We start from the raw sequence: 17,997 nt of genomic DNA on the forward strand, positions 1-17,997 counted from the left end.
CACTAAGTGTTCTTATCATTTTCTTGTCCGATGTCCCTGGTGTGTGACATTGTTAAATAACTTCCCAGGACTGGTAAGTTACTTAGGCATTTCCTCCAGCCACCCTAGGCATTTGTCTTGTATACCAGTGCCTTAAAGGAGAAGGCACTCTGATGAGGATTCTTGTAATAAGTGTGCAAGCATATTAAGGACTTTCCTGATAACTATCTAATTCTCCAGCTATCAACTGCAAAGGACTGCCAAGTTTTCTGTTAAGCATACTTAGTGATCTACAGTAGTTTGTGCAAATCTCTTTCACAAGCTTGATCATTGCCACATGAAAGCTTTTGGCATTCCCAGAAATGTTCAGCAACATATTCCAGATCCACTACTTTTTCCTAAAAAAAACAGCTTACTCAATTTTGAACTACTGCTGCCTGTACTGAAACAGGCAGTGAGCAAATGGCTAACTGCTCATCTACTCATGTTTTGTATATGTCTCTTCCAGGCCCTCCCTTCCCATCATCTCTTTCCCCAGCTTGAAGATCACAATCTTAACTTGCTTTTTTCAAAGAGAAGCTCATCCATACCTTTGATCCTTTTTAGGATACCTTTGCTGCCTCACTAGTTCTTTCTTCCCAGCATCTTTTATGTTTTACATTTCCACTATAGTCTTTTCTCAAAATGTGAAGCAGAACACCTGATAATACCCAAGTGTACACAAGCCACACTGTTATCACCACTTCTTTGAAGTGGTGTTAGGTTTTTTTTGGTCTGTTCTCTGTCCCTTTTGAATTAATTGATAACATTCAGTTTGCTTTTTTATTTAAACACCACTGAACTTCTACTCTGTTTTTCATAGGCTACGCAGAATTTCATCCTCTTTTTCATAGAACAGCTACTGACTTTTGTATCCTGACTGTCAGGCTGCAATTCATCAGCCACACGACATCCCTGCTACCCTGAATAATTTGGTACTGTTAACCAACTGCCACCTCACCACTCCTCCTTGTCCCTAAAGCGTGGATGGGAACTGCTTGTATTTCAACAAAGATACCTGGGGAAATCTGATGCTGATCTCCATTCCTTGTATGACGTGGTCATTGTAATCTACCCGTTTCTTATGTTTCAGCCATTCCTTTAAATCTGCCTAACGAGTGACCAACTCACTATTTTGTTGTTGCTTCTGTTTTACTTACTATTTTCCTAATCACAGTTTCCACTGATTTGACTGCTTCATCAAGATAAGGTTACAGGCCTACAGTCCTATATATCTCATTTGGAATTACTATTATTTAATTTGAATCTTATTTGCCATATTGTAATAGACACTTTAAGAATTTTTCAGGATAGCTCTATTCAAAGGCCAGCCTGAGGAGACTACATATCATTTCCCGACACATAAAGAACTAGGATGGCTTCTGGGACATGGAAGAAAATACGCTTTCATCATTCAGAAGGCAGGAGTAAGAAATGACAAGCTGCATATGCTATATCCAATCTCTAAAAAAGCATCTAAGCCTTCCTCATGAAAACTGAGGCAAAGAAGATAAAACAAAAAAATAAAGAAATTCAGAATAATAAAAGTTTTGTTGGGAACCGGTGTCACCATTTAGCATTGCTGGTGCTGTATTTTTGGGAGTTTATCTTCTCACTAACACTCTTTTCTGTTTAGTTTTGTCTTATACCCAGCATAGAGTTGATTTTAAAATGCTTCAGCAAGTGCACTGATTTGCTGCAAAAGATTTGTTACTACTAATCTAATCTATGTAACTACAGCAATAACCATATAGCTATATGCAATTCTTTAGATGAAGGACTCAAAGCGTCCTGCTGAGGAGTGTGCTTACAAAAAATGTTTCAAAGGACTCAAACTGACTGCAAAAAACATCAGAGATTTGTTTGGACAAAAGAAACACTCTTAGATGTCTGTGTGATCCTGAAAACCTTACTGACTGGATCACAGTGTGAATACAGATATTCTGGTGGCACTCCTGCACGCTTGGAAAATGTGAAGATGGGGAGCCACAGTGCAGAGAGGTTCTGTGACTTGCTTTAGTTCTCATCCAGAATTCACACAGGGGGCACAGAGTGAGAAAGAGTTGTCCCAGCTTCTGGCCTTGTAAGCAAACTGCTTGAGCACTTCATAAATGAATGGAAGATACATCAGCTTTCAGATACCTTTGAAATTACAGGTATTAAAATCATAGAAACAATGAACAACAAAAAAAATCCAGCACCACAATCTTGAGACTTCTAAATATTGTGCCTTTCTATTGCTAAAGTTTTGGTCTTAATTTCAGGTTAACAAAATACATACACAGACTGTTTTTGTACCCTTCCATCAGCTTGCAGAAGATGAACAGGCAGATGCCAAGATGTTACATCTCACTAGATTTATCATATGAGAAGTGCAGTTATATATCAAACGTGAGCCAAGGAAAGGTGGATGATTAACCCAAAGAAAGGCAGAGATTGTTCCTTATCCAAAAAGATCACAAAGGCAAATACATACACTACTCTGGTCACTTTTTAGAAAATTTTCTGAGATGTCACTATGCTGAAAACCTATGGAGAAGCATCCCTGAAAATAGAACAGAGCTATGAAATTTATTAAAGAAAGGAATACACTTACTTGGAGTGGGTGTAGTGGATAATTAAGCCATACATCCCGCAGGTCCTGCAAACATTGAGAGATGCCTTTAATGCTCAAGGGAGTCATTTAACAAATTCCACAGCACTAAATAAAATGTCATTACTTGAAATACTGAACTATTTCAGATGCTGACACTGCTTATTGCAAATTCAATAGTGCTGGCAAACTAATTTTTAAAATCGTGTATTTGCTGTTCAAACTGCCTGTAGTTCTCCCAATTAGCTTGTGTCAAAGAGGAGGAAGAATCCTTGAACCAAATAGAAAGTGGTTAAAGGAAATAATAAAAAAAAAGAAATAATTTTTCAGGCATGAGTTTAACTTTATTTGCATTCTTTAGAAGCAAGGTTGATTTAACCTGAAGTGGGAATTAAAGAAGACAAAACCCTCTTCGCTCTTGTCTTTCATACAGGTTTCCTTCGTTACTAAGTGCCTGTAAACACTGAGTGACAGCAGGCTTCAAAATTTCAACTACAGTTTGTTATTTCAGATTTTCAAGATGGAAAAGATGGTGTAATTAATCCCCTAATTACTGCCTCATGTATTGTCCCAGCAGAATGTACAGGTTATTTCCCTTAGTCATTATATGGGGAAAATTCCAACTAAAAGTGACCAAAGACAAAATGTGCAAAAAAGAATCTGACTAACAGGGTGTTTAACCTATTCCAGAATACCTTTTTCAAAGATACACCTAAAACTATTGGGGTTGTATGATTCCCTTAACTTATGAAACAGAACAATTACTCAACATGTGCATCCTTTCTCCAAACTATGCTATCCGAATGGATCCACAGCACCAAACACTTGTCAGAGCAGCACTGCATGGAAGCCTGCAGGTTTCCCACACCACACACCCTTCCCTCTCTAAGCCAACCAACACACAGCATCCCTGAGGGAACACCATGAATTTCTGTGCCTGAACCAATACAACTTGCTGTCATAAACATGCTATATTAAATTTAATTTCTAGGAATTAAGTCCCAGCTGTCTTCTTCATTTGTGATTCCCAGATAATTTATTTTTTTATTTTTATTTTTTTTTAATGAAAGCAGAGTCATAAAAATACATAAATACCTTGTCATTGAAGAGCAAACGTCCAAATAATTGTTTGGCTTCTTCAAGACTACCCTCCAGATAAACTGCTCCTATATAAGGAGATCAATATGTTAAAGTCCAATAACACACTTAGTACCTAGAAAATACTAACCACAAACATTTTGTAACAGCATGCTGTGGTAATAATCGAAACAGAATATCAAATTTTTTGAGAAATCTGAAACACATTAGACACCAGCATAAATCAATGGCTGTAAAACGCACAGAAAAAGCTGACACAGTTAAGTCTTTGAGAGAAAAAGATACATCCAAAGAGCAAAGTTTAAGCAAATTAGGCCAGAAGCAATCTATTTCTAGAAGTAGTCTGCACTTTTCCAGCTGTCTATACCGTATGTGTAGACAGTGACAGGCATTAAATACATTTCAATATGCAGCAAATAGTTTTTATTTGCTCTGCACTTTCAACGTTATATTCTACACATAAACATGTCAGGAGTATTCCAAATTTCAGTGCCTCCCCAGTATCACAATACATTATCTGAAATGGAAACAGCATCTCTCGCAATTTTTAGAGACTACTTGCAGATATAAATATTTACTGCATATTCAGTCCTTGCTATCCCTCCAGTGGCATGTTTATAACAAACTGTGTGACTTGTGCTAGCAAATAACGCCTTTTGTGTGTATCACATGCACTCTGTATCTGCACAAGAGCTTTTAAAATTTAGTAACAACACTTGGTCCTCTGATTATATTTTACAGAAGGGCTTCGGAAAATCTCTACCTAGTCTTTGCAAGCACACCTGCTTAAAAGCAAAGGAAATATACAGCTATGTGAAGCACAGCAACAGAGTCACTGTTCCCACAAAGTGAGAACACTGTATTACTGTGCTTCCATCCCTTCCCTCCTTTTTAATGCTCTCAGTAGGTCAGCCACTTTCTTTAGACTCTGGAGCATGGCTTGGGAGTTTATAAGAGCATCTTACCTAAGGCACTTTATGAAACCACTGAATTTCAAGCAGGCCCTAGACAGTACACTTACATTTTTGCTTACAATTTTCATCACAAGGAAAAACTATCAGACTTCTAGAAGGGTTCTCAAGTAGGTGATTCAAGCCCCACATCCATTTTTACAGTCCTTTTGCAAGGTGGCCAGATTTTTGCTATGATCCTGACAAAAGCTTACTGCTCAACCAGCTTCATGAATGATTTCATATTGGATGTTAAACAGCAAGCCTATCCTCTCACAGAATTCTCATAGAATCTCAATGCTTGTCCAATAGTTCTCTTTACCATGTCCCAAACAGACTGAAGGATATAAATGAAGCCAAAGATACATATCTAGACCTCATTTTCTGTGGTTTTTTTATTATGTTGTTTATTCTTTTTTCCATTTTTTATTTTTAAATTAAAGATCAAAGCACCCCAGAGAAAGCAAAAGAGTTAAAACGACAACTCTCATTTCTTGATAAGATGAAATACAATTTGGCCCAAGGCAAAACACACAAAACTTGCCATCTAAGCCTGCTGTGATCTTTTTTTCAAAGCAGAACAAAAAGCTTTGAGAGCCTGGATAGAATGTAAAGACCTAGAACATAGTTAAGCCTTTACCATAGTTAGTATCACATACAGTACATCTGTACGAATAAGAAAATAAATCATACTCATAGTCAAGTTTGAGTTGTTTCATACAATTGAATGCATTTATTAAAAAAAGCTACTTAAAATAGAATTTGTGTGGACATAAGCAGATTTCTCCCTTTCTTTTTCCTGGTTTCAGTAACTGTGTTCAGGCACCCCTGACTTCTCCCATGTAAATTTATCACAGACAGTCACTGATCAACATCCTCCTGACCAGCATCAAATTTGACCCAATTCCCCTTCATCCTCAGCTAGTGGGTTTTAGTAGCTTAATGACATATTGCCATGCTTTTTTGTATGTAAGAAAAATTGAAAACGGAAAGACAAAAAACCAAAACAATTACTGGACAAATGTCACGCTTAACCCACAGGTGATCAGGGCACAGAGGAAATGGTGGACTGCTGTATTCTGAAAGCAAACCACAGATTAAATGTCAGGGCTGAAGCAGGACTCCCTGCTTGCAGGCCTGTGCAAATACTAATGGAAGCAGTAAGATTCCATCCTGACAGGTGATGGTGGACAAACTGCTTCCTCCCAGAAAACTGCACATGCCAGTCCTCAGTGGTGCATGAGTGGTGGAGTCCTACAGCGACAGGTGGAAATGCCACACCACAACATCATGAAATGAGTGCATATTCTGTATGTGGGAAGCAGAACACTGAAGATGAGATTCTCCTTTATAATACTGCACGTTCATAGTGTTACACACATGGTATATGCACAAGAAATGAGAAGAGATGACAAATTTAGGCTTTACTGTTACCTACTCTTACAATCACAACTCAGGACAGACCTACATGCTATGCAGACATAACAAAACAGAGCTATTTGCATACACAGAAACATGTGCTTTACCTATTAGGGCTTCAAAGCAGTTGGCCATGGCATGGCGGAGATCCGATTCCCTGCAAAGGTCTGGACCGTGAGCATAAAGCATAAATCGATCTAGTTCCAGCTTCTGCAGAACATGTAAAAGAGTCAAATAGATGGTTATAAATACCCAAGAGTATAAGTGCTAGTCACTAGAGCTCATTTACAATGCTATTACATAGCACCTGGATTTGAGGGAACATTAAAGCTGTTCTCCATAGTTTCAGCTCGGACATAGACTTTAAAGATAAAATTAGAACACTTTGTTTACAAGAGGCAAACACTGCAATACTGGGAGAAAGCCAGGAATTGCCCAACCAAAGTTTCAAGGGACTCCAGAGCAAAGCATGTTACTAGTTAGATTTAGGAAGGAGTTCATAAGGAAGGCTAAGAGTGTGACAAAAAAACATCTGATACCAGACAGATGTTAAAACATGCCATGTTTCTTGCTATTAGTTAGCCCCTGCAGGCTTTGCTTTCAGAAATGCCAAGGGGGCATTCAAGAGAACGGGACTTTATGCTCCTACAGGAAGAGGATGAGAGAATGGGAACTCTGGTAGATACAATCCAGTAAACATCTGACTTATTCCTTTATGAATTTCAACAGGAGGTAATACCAAAAGCCTCTGGGCATTGAAAGGTGAAAAATGATATTTTAATCCACAGTGCCACCTAGCTTTCTTTTTCCCTTCAACTGAACATCATTAACATTCATGTTTCATAAGCCATAATTCTGCTTGCCAGTCAGAATCTTAGGTAGTAAGTAAGATACCTTATATAATATATGATAATTCTGCTATAGAAATGCAGGCCAGAGCTACTAGCTCCTCTTTCTGTATTCATCTTTTTGACACAAGCCCATTATTGAGATTTTTAAGGAGGAGAATCACGCATCTTGCAAAATTTGTATGAGAATAGGTACTTCTCAAATGGGTGCAAGTTGCTACTGATTGATTCCTCATTAACTTTGAACTTTGTCTTTCCAGAGCATATCTAAGAGGTAAAAGTGAACAAGCTAAGGTTTTGGGATGTGTAGTTTTAGACACACTTCAATTTGAAAAAAAAGAAGTCTTCCATTTTCAGTGAGCAATTGCCTTTTCACTGCTCCTGAACAGAAGGAACCACCATTTACCACTTTATACAGTGCAGGAAGCACTTGCAGCACAGACAGCACCAAAGTGGAATATTAGCTTCTTTATAATGAATTTAAACTATTTAAAAACTATTTTCATTTGTTTGTATTAACTCTTTCTTCCAATACCCTAGCTCCAGTTTCAGAGATTGCATTCAGCACATTTTGCATGTTTTATCTGCTATTTCTGATTAAGACAAAGGGCTCAGATCATTTTTTAACATTTCTGCTACAACTTCCCTTAGAAGCTACAAAAATTTATCTTCTGACCTTCAATTAAAATAGCATTCCATAGACTTATGAGAACTTAAGGAATTGAGAATGTTATTGAGGAAGTAAACGGAACACAACATGATACTCCTTGGGTTAAAGGGCAAGAAATCAAGGTCACATAAAATGCACATGAACATACAGATTTTTCAAATACTTCCAGTTCTATCTAATACAAATAGAGTTTGAAAAATGTCACAAATTTTCAGAGGTAGACCATTTAGAATGACAAATACTGTGAACAGAGCTTGAAGAATATATGAACTCGCTTGATGTTAGTTTTAAAAAATAAATTCAACTGTCAGACAGTTTAATACCATTTTTAAAAACAAAGCCCCAATTGAACTGTTTTTCAATCAATTCATGTCTATCTAAATCATTAAAGAAAGCTTTGGAGGAAAATGATTGTGTTCATTCCCTACTTTGCATTTCTCTTGAGGTTTCAGCAAAAAGGCATGATAGAAATCATGCAGTTTTTTTTGCCAAAATCTCAAGACTGTATTAAGCTTGTTTAAATTATTATGTGAGTATGAACAGACAAGATTAAAAGAGACTTGAAAACCATCTGCAATACACAGCGGAGTAGTTGGGGGGTGGGAAGATGTGTGCACATATGCATAGAGTAATATATTATACCACTAAGCCTCAGTCTAGCCTTTATAAAAATGCTACCAAACTGTCTACAAACACAGACCTATTCAGCTTCATATGCCAAATTTCCACACACCAGTATCATGCAGAAATGTAAAGAAAAGCTTCCGTCATTCACAGAATGAAATGAAATTCAGGGGCTACTCAGTTTCTTCCATGATTTTCTTTACTTTCTACTAGAACACTTCCTAACATATCACTATTTCACAGTTCACAGTAAATTTGAAGGTAAAGTCCTAAGTTGTGGAGTGGAAAAAACAATCCCTTTCTCTCAATCTTTACACTGTTACTACTGCCTACTGCCATATTCTATCAGGCAGTTCCTTCACAGTCAGCCAGTTTGTTAGGGTTTCCCTTTCACTCCCACTACTTTTCTGTTATCAGTTTTGCCATTTGTGCTGAAGTAGTTAAATAAAGAGACAACTTCAGCTAAACATCCTAAAAACCTATTCTGCTAGCAAAAAATTACTCAATTACTCTTCCTAAAAACCTGCTTTTAGAGTACTTCCACATTGAATAAAGCTCTTGTATCCCAAACCTTGTGCACAAAAAATTGCAAAGATTGATTCTTGAAGACGACAGATCCTTCGAGAAGCAACTCAAGCACTAATAATCTTGTATAAAGGTATCAAATACATACATGTGAATTACAGGAGCATACCTTAGCCAACATGGCCAGATGTTGGTTCTGAACTATAGCAGTGCGGTACGTAGCTAATCCTCCCTCCTCCAGAGTGGGAAACAGGTAGTACAAGTGGACACTGGCAAAACAAAATCAAATCAGACGCTGGCAGCACTCGGTTAAAGATGATTCACATATGTCTTTACAGAAAACTGCTTTCCCATCAGTTCCTAGGTAGAAACACCACTTGAAGGTAAAGGAAATCAAATATTAAAACATTTCTCAATAATACTGACTGAATAGCAGAGAGAGTAGGGAAGGAAGAGTTCTGATTCTTTACCAGACAGCATATAATTTCCAAACCCCTGCAATGACAAGCAACATCATCATCTGAAGCTCTAGCAGCAGTGGGCCCAGCAAGGCTGACAGACAGAGAATGTTGAGGAGCAAAGCAGATGGGTACAGTGCAGGTTGAAGACCATGACTACAGTGCTTTACTGATGATACTTAAGATACAGTATCATAGGATACTATGATATCCTACATATAGGATATTATTAGCAAATAACTGCTCTTAAATGCCAGCAAAAACAGGTTGCTTAAAAACAACAGCATTGAACAGATGCTAATGACACTAAAAAACAGAAATCAACAGTCTGTATTTACCATATCTGTAAAGTCATTAACATCATAAACAGAAAAATGAGTGAAAAATCACAGGCTTCCAATTGCCTTTAACAACATTTATCATCATAAAAGTAAGATACTTCATAGAACAAAAACAAAACAAATGCAGTGATACAAACAAGACCTGATTAAAGAATAACTGATTCTGACTCTCATTGTACGGCTATCTAACCGATGTCAGAAAAGTTAGAGATAGCATCCCACAACTGGATGAATAATTAGTGTTCCCCTATGGATGTTTCATTAATCCACGAGAAAAGGAAGAATCTGCAAAAGGGTACAAAATTTAAGAACAAAAATTACCGTGGAACTTAGAGGCAATCTTATCAAGGATCATAACTCACAAAAGCAGAATCCTGACGTTGTGTTGGGGAACAAAGCCTCAAATTTAAATAGCTGCTTACATGCTTTATTGAATAGAAATGCAGCTTTTCTTAATTGAGACAAAAGTTAGCCCAAAGTGAAGTGATGGTTGATGAAGAAAGACAATGAAAAATGTAAGACAATTCATTTAGTAAGTCTTCCATCTTATCAGCCTGTACTTTTCTGTGAGAGAAAAGGCCATGGGTTTTAAGGGCAGCAAAGACCTTTATAGAGTAGAAGCTTTTAATACTGAGTAGCTAATGGCTAGTGGAGTCTAATAGTGAATGGAGATATGAGCAATTTGGTTATTTTTATCACAGACTTACTGTAAAGCTTTTCTTTATGCAAACAAGACTATTCCCTTATTAACAATGGTAAAACAAAGCAGTCAAAATGGATAATAATCTTTATTTTGTGCAAATTGGTTGCACTAAAAAAAAACAAAAAAAAACCAAAAAAAAAAACACAGTGAAGGCAACTTTTACATTATCTCTGTATTATTCACTAATTTCTGAGTACTTGGGATGGACCCAAACTGGAGCAATTTTGATGAACCATGATTTTTTGCTATTACTTCTAAGTAATTTAGATTTGTCCTCAACAAAATCCTAATAGCTAGAAACTAAGAACTGCAACACATTCAATATTAGCAGTAAATGTTCCTCACTAGCAGCTAGAGAAAAAGAACACATGAAAACAAAAATCTTAAAAACACATCTTAAAAAATCTTTTTTGTAAGAAATTTTAAGAACTTCAACTTGTCTGCAGGTGAAATACTAATTTTTAATAACCTAAAATTTAAAGCACACTCCATGAAACGGAAATGGTTTTTCCATCAGCAGCACTAGAAGCATTTTCGACAGGAGTTTGTAGATGTGCAGCTAGAACATCAAGGGACTGCCAACATGGACAGTAGTGAAGCACGCACTACAAAGCTGAATAAATCAAATGGTAGGAGAATAACATACAAAAATGAGGGCTATTCAAGAATTCCCCATTTACCTTGTTAAGAACTCCACCACAGCATCTCCCAGAAATTCTAAACGCTCGTTGTGGTTAATCCTGAAAAAAGTATTTTTTAGGTATTTTTACTATCAGTTAAATATCATATGCTGGTTATTTACATAGTATAACTAGAACAACGTTGAGTTCCTTGCTAGCCGGATATGAATAACCACTCTTACAGCCTTCTGCCACACTTCAAGCATGCACAATCTTTTCCAAAGCAGGAAAACCACACGAATCATGAAACTGATGAGTGACTCCAGTGTCTTTGAAATTTTCCTACATTTTATTCTAAGACAGCGTCAGAGCTTAAGAAACATAGAGAGGAAACAGCATTGGCATTCTGTTGATTGGCATTCTGCAGTACCCTACTGAGATTGAGCTGCCTTGTCCAGCAGAGGACATCAGGCAATTGAAACAAATGACCACCTTCAGTTTTCTATGTGCAACTAGGGAAGCAAACGTAATTAACATCAACACCTGCAGGGTGTGATGATTCTGCAGCAGATCTGTTGGTATGGGTGAGCTACCAGCGAGTAAAAATGCTTTCATTTTTCAAGGTACTTTAAAATACCATACAGACACGCACACTATCCCGCTTTCTGTAATTTCCTTTGAGCTCAAGAGGAAAAACTACTGGACAAGAAGATGCATTCATAGATGCTACAAAGCTAGTAGAACTTTATATTCCCTATGTTCTTCCTTTCTTTTATGTCTGCCCATGTTTTTCCTTTGTTTGACATGAAGTTTCATTTACTTATAAAACAAACAGGACACAACAACTGAAAAAGAATTCAACTTTGTCTCCAAATATAAACAAATTTCTGCTCTATATCTTTAAGCATGTAAGCAGCATCATATGGACTACACACGTGATTGTAAGTGAATCAAAGCCACAGCCACAGGATTTCACTTTTTTAAAAAATTTAATATTTCTCAAGTGTTTGACAGCTTTGACAATAATTTGCATCCCCTCAACAATTACATAGTTTATGTGCCTTCTGAAACAGCAGGCCTTTGTTATGGGCTGAAAGAATTCAAGTACCTATGCTGTTAACAACAAAGTGTGATGAATACAGCAATTACATCACATTGCACCACAGCAGAAAATACATCTTTCCGATGCAGGATTTTATATCTGGTATTATTTCATGAGAATCAATGCAATTTAGCCTTATCTCACTTTGCTCTAAAAGAGATGAAAGAAGCTTGAGATTGACTCCCAAAGAAAAGGGCACGGTCTAGCTGAAACAGCATTTGGAGAAGACTACAACAATCCTTTATTCAAAATTCAACTTCTCCCACTCCCCAGCTTCCTCCAAAACGATGACTATTTAAAGACCAAGTTATAACATTAGTTAACCAATATACCCTCTATCCTTTAGTATGTGAAATCTAAACGTGCCAACAACTGCTTCTTGCATTATCTCTGTCAGCTTTGTTTATTCAGTTTGGCTACATATGGTGTCTGTGGCTATTTATTTGCACAGAATTCTTAGTGGTTGTTTAAACGTTATTAAATAATGCCAATGACTCAGCTTTTTGTCGTTATCTGTTTATGCATGTCTTTAAATTGGAACAGTACACCAGTGAAGCCCAGACTGGACATCACACTCATGTTAACAAGATGCCATGCCAGGAAAGTACTGCTATGAGGAAACGTGATAGAGAATCCAATTTATAGCAATGATAACAATAGCAACAAATCTTATTTTTCATTCTGCAGAAAGCAAAAGATAGCATTTTAGTTTTCCTCACCTCAAGGATAAAGAGAAATTGTAGAACTAGCTGTTAAAACCTTCCTCAGGAGGTCTCTGCAGGTATCACCAAACATTTACTATATCACTGCTATACAAAATTCAGCATATCCCCAAAAAGTTAATTCAAAAGGATTTTCCACTAAAATTATTTTCCAAGGCTCTTACTAACAATAAGTTCATAGATTTTTCTAAAAACGTCTTTTTAAAACAGTTTCTCTCCTTGCAAACATAGAATGTAATTAATATCCTCTACAAATCTAAAATCAATAATTATTATTACCTGGAAGGAGCTGGATCATCCTGTCCCAAACGGGACATAATATTTATCAGGGTGTTTATTCCTAGAAATATAAACAACGTGCTATTAAACAAAACACCTCTAATGCAATTCAAATAGACTTAGAAAGTAATTACTCAAAATGTTGCCTTGTAATACCTGTAACACAAGATCTTCCTATTATTTCTATTATTTATAGAGCTTACTTACAGTGAGTACTGTCTTCACAGAGGCACTCTGCCTAACTGACCATAGACTCACTACGAGATGCTTTTATATGTTTGTGTTCAGAGAGTAAGACAGAAAGCCAGCAAGGAAGGACATGCCAAACATTATGTAAACAGTAAACAATTAAGTTAATTACATCTGAATGTATTTTTAAGTGGTAAAGAGTACTCGGCAGCACAGACCATGTATTCTCACATTAGGAAAATACTTGTACTGAAATCACCTCCAGGATGTTTACCGTATTGAAAAGCAAACTAAGAAAACAATACTTGCCAAAAATTAAAGAAAATACATCATTTATCACCTTTGCTTTTTCACAGCTAATCATTTGTTAACTAATCTCCAAAATTTAATCATTTAGAAAGGTTTCACTGGTTTCTGTGCAGAACCATTGAAAGACTTCACTGAAGTGAGCTCAGAAGAGCAATGGCCAATGAAACAATAACGGAACTTCTTTTTACTGACTAAGGATGAAGTGATAGGAAGTGGTAGTGGTGTAATCCATACCTTTTTTTCTCATATGCATATGGTGAACTTTCCTGTCTCCATACTTCGGCTGTCGAATCCCACAGTTGGATAAGGAATTTCTGGCATGGTCTGGATTCATTCCAAAGTTTAAGTGATGACTTGGATGAGTCATGGCAAGCTATAACATAACACACACAAAAATGTCTTAGGCATAAAAAAAAACCAACATATTAGATTGGTACCTAATAATTGTTATTTTTTAGTCTGAAGAAAGGCTACAGAGTGAAGTCATAAATTATTAGCTTGGTTCCAGCAATTTAAATGTAGGATGTATGATTTCAGATGTCAGAAAGAAGTGACACGCTCAATCATCACTTTACCTAATTAACTTTCAGTAAGGTTGTGAGTTTTTTTAAAAAAGAAATAAATTAGCTTTGAAGAAGAAAGCATGAATTGCCAATTTGCCCTAACTTTTTTGCTTACCAGCTTTGCTGACTTCCTTTAAATGCAACTGCGTTTGATTATTTAAAAATACATTACAAAATTGCAAGAGTTAGAAAGGATTCTAGAGATCGAGTCCAACACCCTTGCTTAAAGCAGATTGCACAGGTAAGTGTCCAGATGGATCATTCTAACATTCATTCAAATTCAGGCCTATCACTGAGCAAAGATAGGGGTATGCCTAGATGCCTCTAATTTATTCAAAAGAACTGTTGGGATAACTAATACTTTGAAAGATCTGCAGTGCAAATGACTGACTATTTTCAAGCCATATCAAAGCAGTTCATTTCTGTGACTTTATATAGAAGATGGGATTACAGACAAAATAATTTGAGGAAGACAAAACAGCAAGCAATTTATTTTTTGCACATCTTACCTGCAGCAAGCACCTATCTCGAAAAGTGTAGCCTATCAACTTGTCCAAATGCATCAGACACTGATGGTAGCGAATATGGTGGGTGAGGACAGGAAGCATCATTGCGTGCTAAAACAAACCACAAAAAGAAGCTTTCAACTTCAGTGTACAGAAGACATTGTTGAGTAAGTTATAAACAGAAACACATTCCATTCACGTGACCCACTGATTTTGGTTTAAACGACAGAACAAGAGAATTGGAGTTTCCCAATCCCCATCGTCAAACATTTGCCCATCTACATAATCACAGTGATGACCTGTATCAAGACAAATAGAATAATAGATACATAATAACAGCCTATTACCAAAGCACTCTGAATGAGTTTTAAAAATGTCTAGTCAATGGAAAAATCCATTTTCAATAAGCTGTGACTGAATACAATGCTAGGTGCTTCTTCACTTTGAGGAAGAATTAAGAGCTTTTTGAAATGTCACAGTCTGGCAATTTCTGAGATAACGTGGTAGCAATCGAGGAAAGATTGTTGTATGTAGGACACAGATAATCTTTTCTGTTGGAGGAAAATTTAAATTAAAATTAAGCTATGTTGCATCAACCAAAGTCTCCCTCTTTCAACGTTTTAAAGCAGTATTTGTACACACTGTACAATTTTACTGTTTGTGAATGAATTTGTATTTAAATAAGTAGTATCAGTTTACCAGTACAGCAGTACAGCAAGTATAACTACAGACATCAGAAGTCTTGTATAGGAGTGAAAAGTGAGAGCGCTACAAGAACTTTATGAATGAAACCACTTCTGTGGCACTGATGTCAAATCTCATTTCATTTCTGTTAGTGGCATTATGTGAATATATTCAAAATAACAATGTGTCTTAAGGCAATATAAATCCAAGAGCCACCCACATTAATTTCAGGAAAAAAAAGAATGTATCTGATTACATATATCGTGTGGAGAGCTGAAAAAAGAGCAAAAATACAAAGAAGGTGATGTGTGATTTATAACGTGACACAAAGGATTTCTGCATGTCATTAAAGAAGGGACAGCAGAAAAAAAATCTTGAGAAGTTTGAAATACTAAGAAGAGAATAACCATTAGCAAAGATTTCCACTTAAGTAAAAGAAAGTCAGTTCGGTTCTTTAGTACTGAATACATAGCTAAAAGGCAGCAATGTACAGTAACTGGTTAACAGTAAGAAAGCAGCTCTCTGGATCTCTGAATGGCAGAAAAAAAAACATAACCAAAATGAATAAGTTATTCTGAAATTGTTTCCCTGTTACTCATTTAGAGCCACTTAGGGTGATGCACAAGCCGTGGGAATATTCCTCTCATCTCCACATAAACTCTTCAGAAGTGCTTCCTATGTTTTCCTTCATGGAAGAAATTATTTACAATAAAAAGCTTGCTTCCCTGCCCGTATGTTCCACTGCACAGACTGCCAGACAATAAAGTCTCTCAAGCCAAGTCCCTTGGTTTTCTTTACACTTAGCAACCAGCACACGTGGCCCAAAGTTTGAGAATTGGAATATGAAGTTTTCAACTATATCAGCCATGGTGAAGTGAACGAGGAATAAATATCTCCTGAGAGGTACACTCAGAGAGGAGGTCTCTGATTTGACTCCTGCAGTTATATTGACAAAGTGCTGCTTTCACAGCACTAAATACTTGATTGATTCAATTAATGTGTGTCATGTTAGATTATAGCTATTTGATGTTTCTGATGTTTTATTTATCTCCATAAGAAAATAAAGTGGAGGCTTTTAAAGTTGCATTAGTCTAAAAGAACAGCTAGTGATTACAAAAAATTTCCACTGAAACAGTACGGGTACAGAAGTTGCCCCATAACCTTTATACTTGAATCAGGTTATAAACATACTTGTAATCGTTATGTGTAGGATTCTAGCTGTGCTGCATTTTTTTTCCTGCTGCAGCTGCCATGGCAAGCAGCAGACTCTCAGAGATGCCCCAGCTAGTCAGCAGTGACATCCTCCCCAAGGCTGCTAGGAGGCAAGCTGCCAGTCTCTGGGTGGGTGCTTCTGACCTGAAATTACCAAGAAATCCAGCAAGCCAACATAGTTTCACATTAAATCATTTCTCTCCTTATCCTGAATACTCAGCTGTTGAAGGCATGTCAGCAGCAATACAGGATGTGAAGAGTGGGTATCTTTTTGGTGGGACCAGTCTGCACCAAGGGTCCCATCTCAACACTGGCCAAGAATTGCACTTCACCTACTGGATAATTTTAAATAAGCCTGGAAGATTGTCACTGCACATTTTCAAACCATCACGCTCACCTTTCTTCCCCTCTCCCTCTAAGTATTTCATTTTGAAAAATCACAAAGACCAATGTTACAGCTATGTAGAACTTAGAGCAACTTTGAAACTTTTAAGTTATTGTAATAGCTTTCATCTTCTATCCACAATGCCTTAAAAAGGTAAGGAAAACGAGCTGTTTATAACTCGCTACAGATTCACTCTGCCCACAGAGTTGATTTACATCTATTTAGTTTTAACATGGAAAAAAGCATGTAGTAACAATAGCAGCCTTTCATTTTTTACAGATATACTTTTTACCTACTCTTGACCTCTCCAAGAAATAAAATCAAAGGACTTTTCTAGTAGAACGGCCTGATTTAGATATTCTGTTTGCAAGTGTGCTCAAAACCACAAAATAGCTTCATTCCCATCATCCTTTACTGATTTGTTGTCCTTCAACAGCAAAACGAAAACCGAAACATCCAATGATACATTAAAAAATTAATTTTAAGATGATATGAATAACAAATAACTATCTCAATTCTCTCCTAAATTAGAACTTGATATTGTTTCCTTAACCTATAAAAATAGACACAGTTTACTATGAAAAAAAAAACACAAAAAAAAAAAAAACCACAAAAAAAAAACAACACGGTAACTTTTCTCTGCTACTATTTATTCTTTGGCTTCAGAAGCAATAGTAAATCAAAACAAACATTCCAGACAGGAAAAAAAAGCTATTTTAGTTATTAGTTTTTTTCTCTTAAACAAGTTTCCCCTCCAGCCTTAGGGAGGTTTCAATACATCAACGCAATTTCTAATTACACCTTTACTAAATCAACCCTAAGTTAATATTGATTAAATTTTTAGTCTTCAATTCTTAATCAACACCTCCCAAACACCAAAAATGACCTAATTATACTACCAGTATATTTATTTGGCTGTTACACTTATTTGAGTTTTGCTAGTACAATATTAGACCAAAAAATGCTGGTAGCTGTCATCTGCTTTGAAACAGGATCCAGCAGAGATCTGTACCTTGAAAATGTCTCACATATGGGACATTAACTTATCTGAAATACACCTTCCTACTGAAGGTTATCTTTTTATAATCCATGTTTGGTTTTTTTGGTTTTTTGTTTTTTTAACCTCTTTTCATGTTTCAGTGAAAAAAAATAAATTAGAAATGCTTAAACAGAAAAATA

At 36.4% G+C, this 17,997-nt stretch overlaps 1 protein-coding gene across 4 annotated transcripts in view; it reads right to left on the reverse strand.

Annotated features, from left to right (window-relative positions):
• Positions 1-17,997, reverse strand: part of DROSHA (drosha ribonuclease III) — a 67,414-nt gene that overhangs the window by 13,098 nt on the left and 36,319 nt on the right. For all 4 annotated transcript variants that reach the window (XM_052697557.1, XM_052697555.1, XM_052697556.1 and 1 more), the window contains 8 exons: positions 14,541-14,648; positions 13,703-13,841; positions 12,971-13,031; positions 10,928-10,987; positions 8,915-9,014; positions 6,186-6,288; positions 3,707-3,777; positions 2,615-2,659 (listed from right to left, as the gene is read on the reverse strand). In XM_052697557.1, coding sequence (XP_052553517.1) covers positions 2,615-2,659; positions 3,707-3,777; positions 6,186-6,288; positions 8,915-9,014; positions 10,928-10,987; positions 12,971-13,031; positions 13,703-13,841; positions 14,541-14,648 — 687 coding nt within the window. The remainder of the gene's footprint in view (positions 1-2,614; positions 2,660-3,706; positions 3,778-6,185; positions 6,289-8,914; positions 9,015-10,927; positions 10,988-12,970; positions 13,032-13,702; positions 13,842-14,540; positions 14,649-17,997) is intronic.

This window comes from Tympanuchus pallidicinctus, unplaced genomic scaffold, assembly GCF_026119805.1.
Source record: "Tympanuchus pallidicinctus isolate F22 unplaced genomic scaffold, pur_lepc_1.0 scaffold31, whole genome shotgun sequence".
Lineage (NCBI taxonomy): Eukaryota > Metazoa > Chordata > Aves > Galliformes > Phasianidae > Tympanuchus > Tympanuchus pallidicinctus.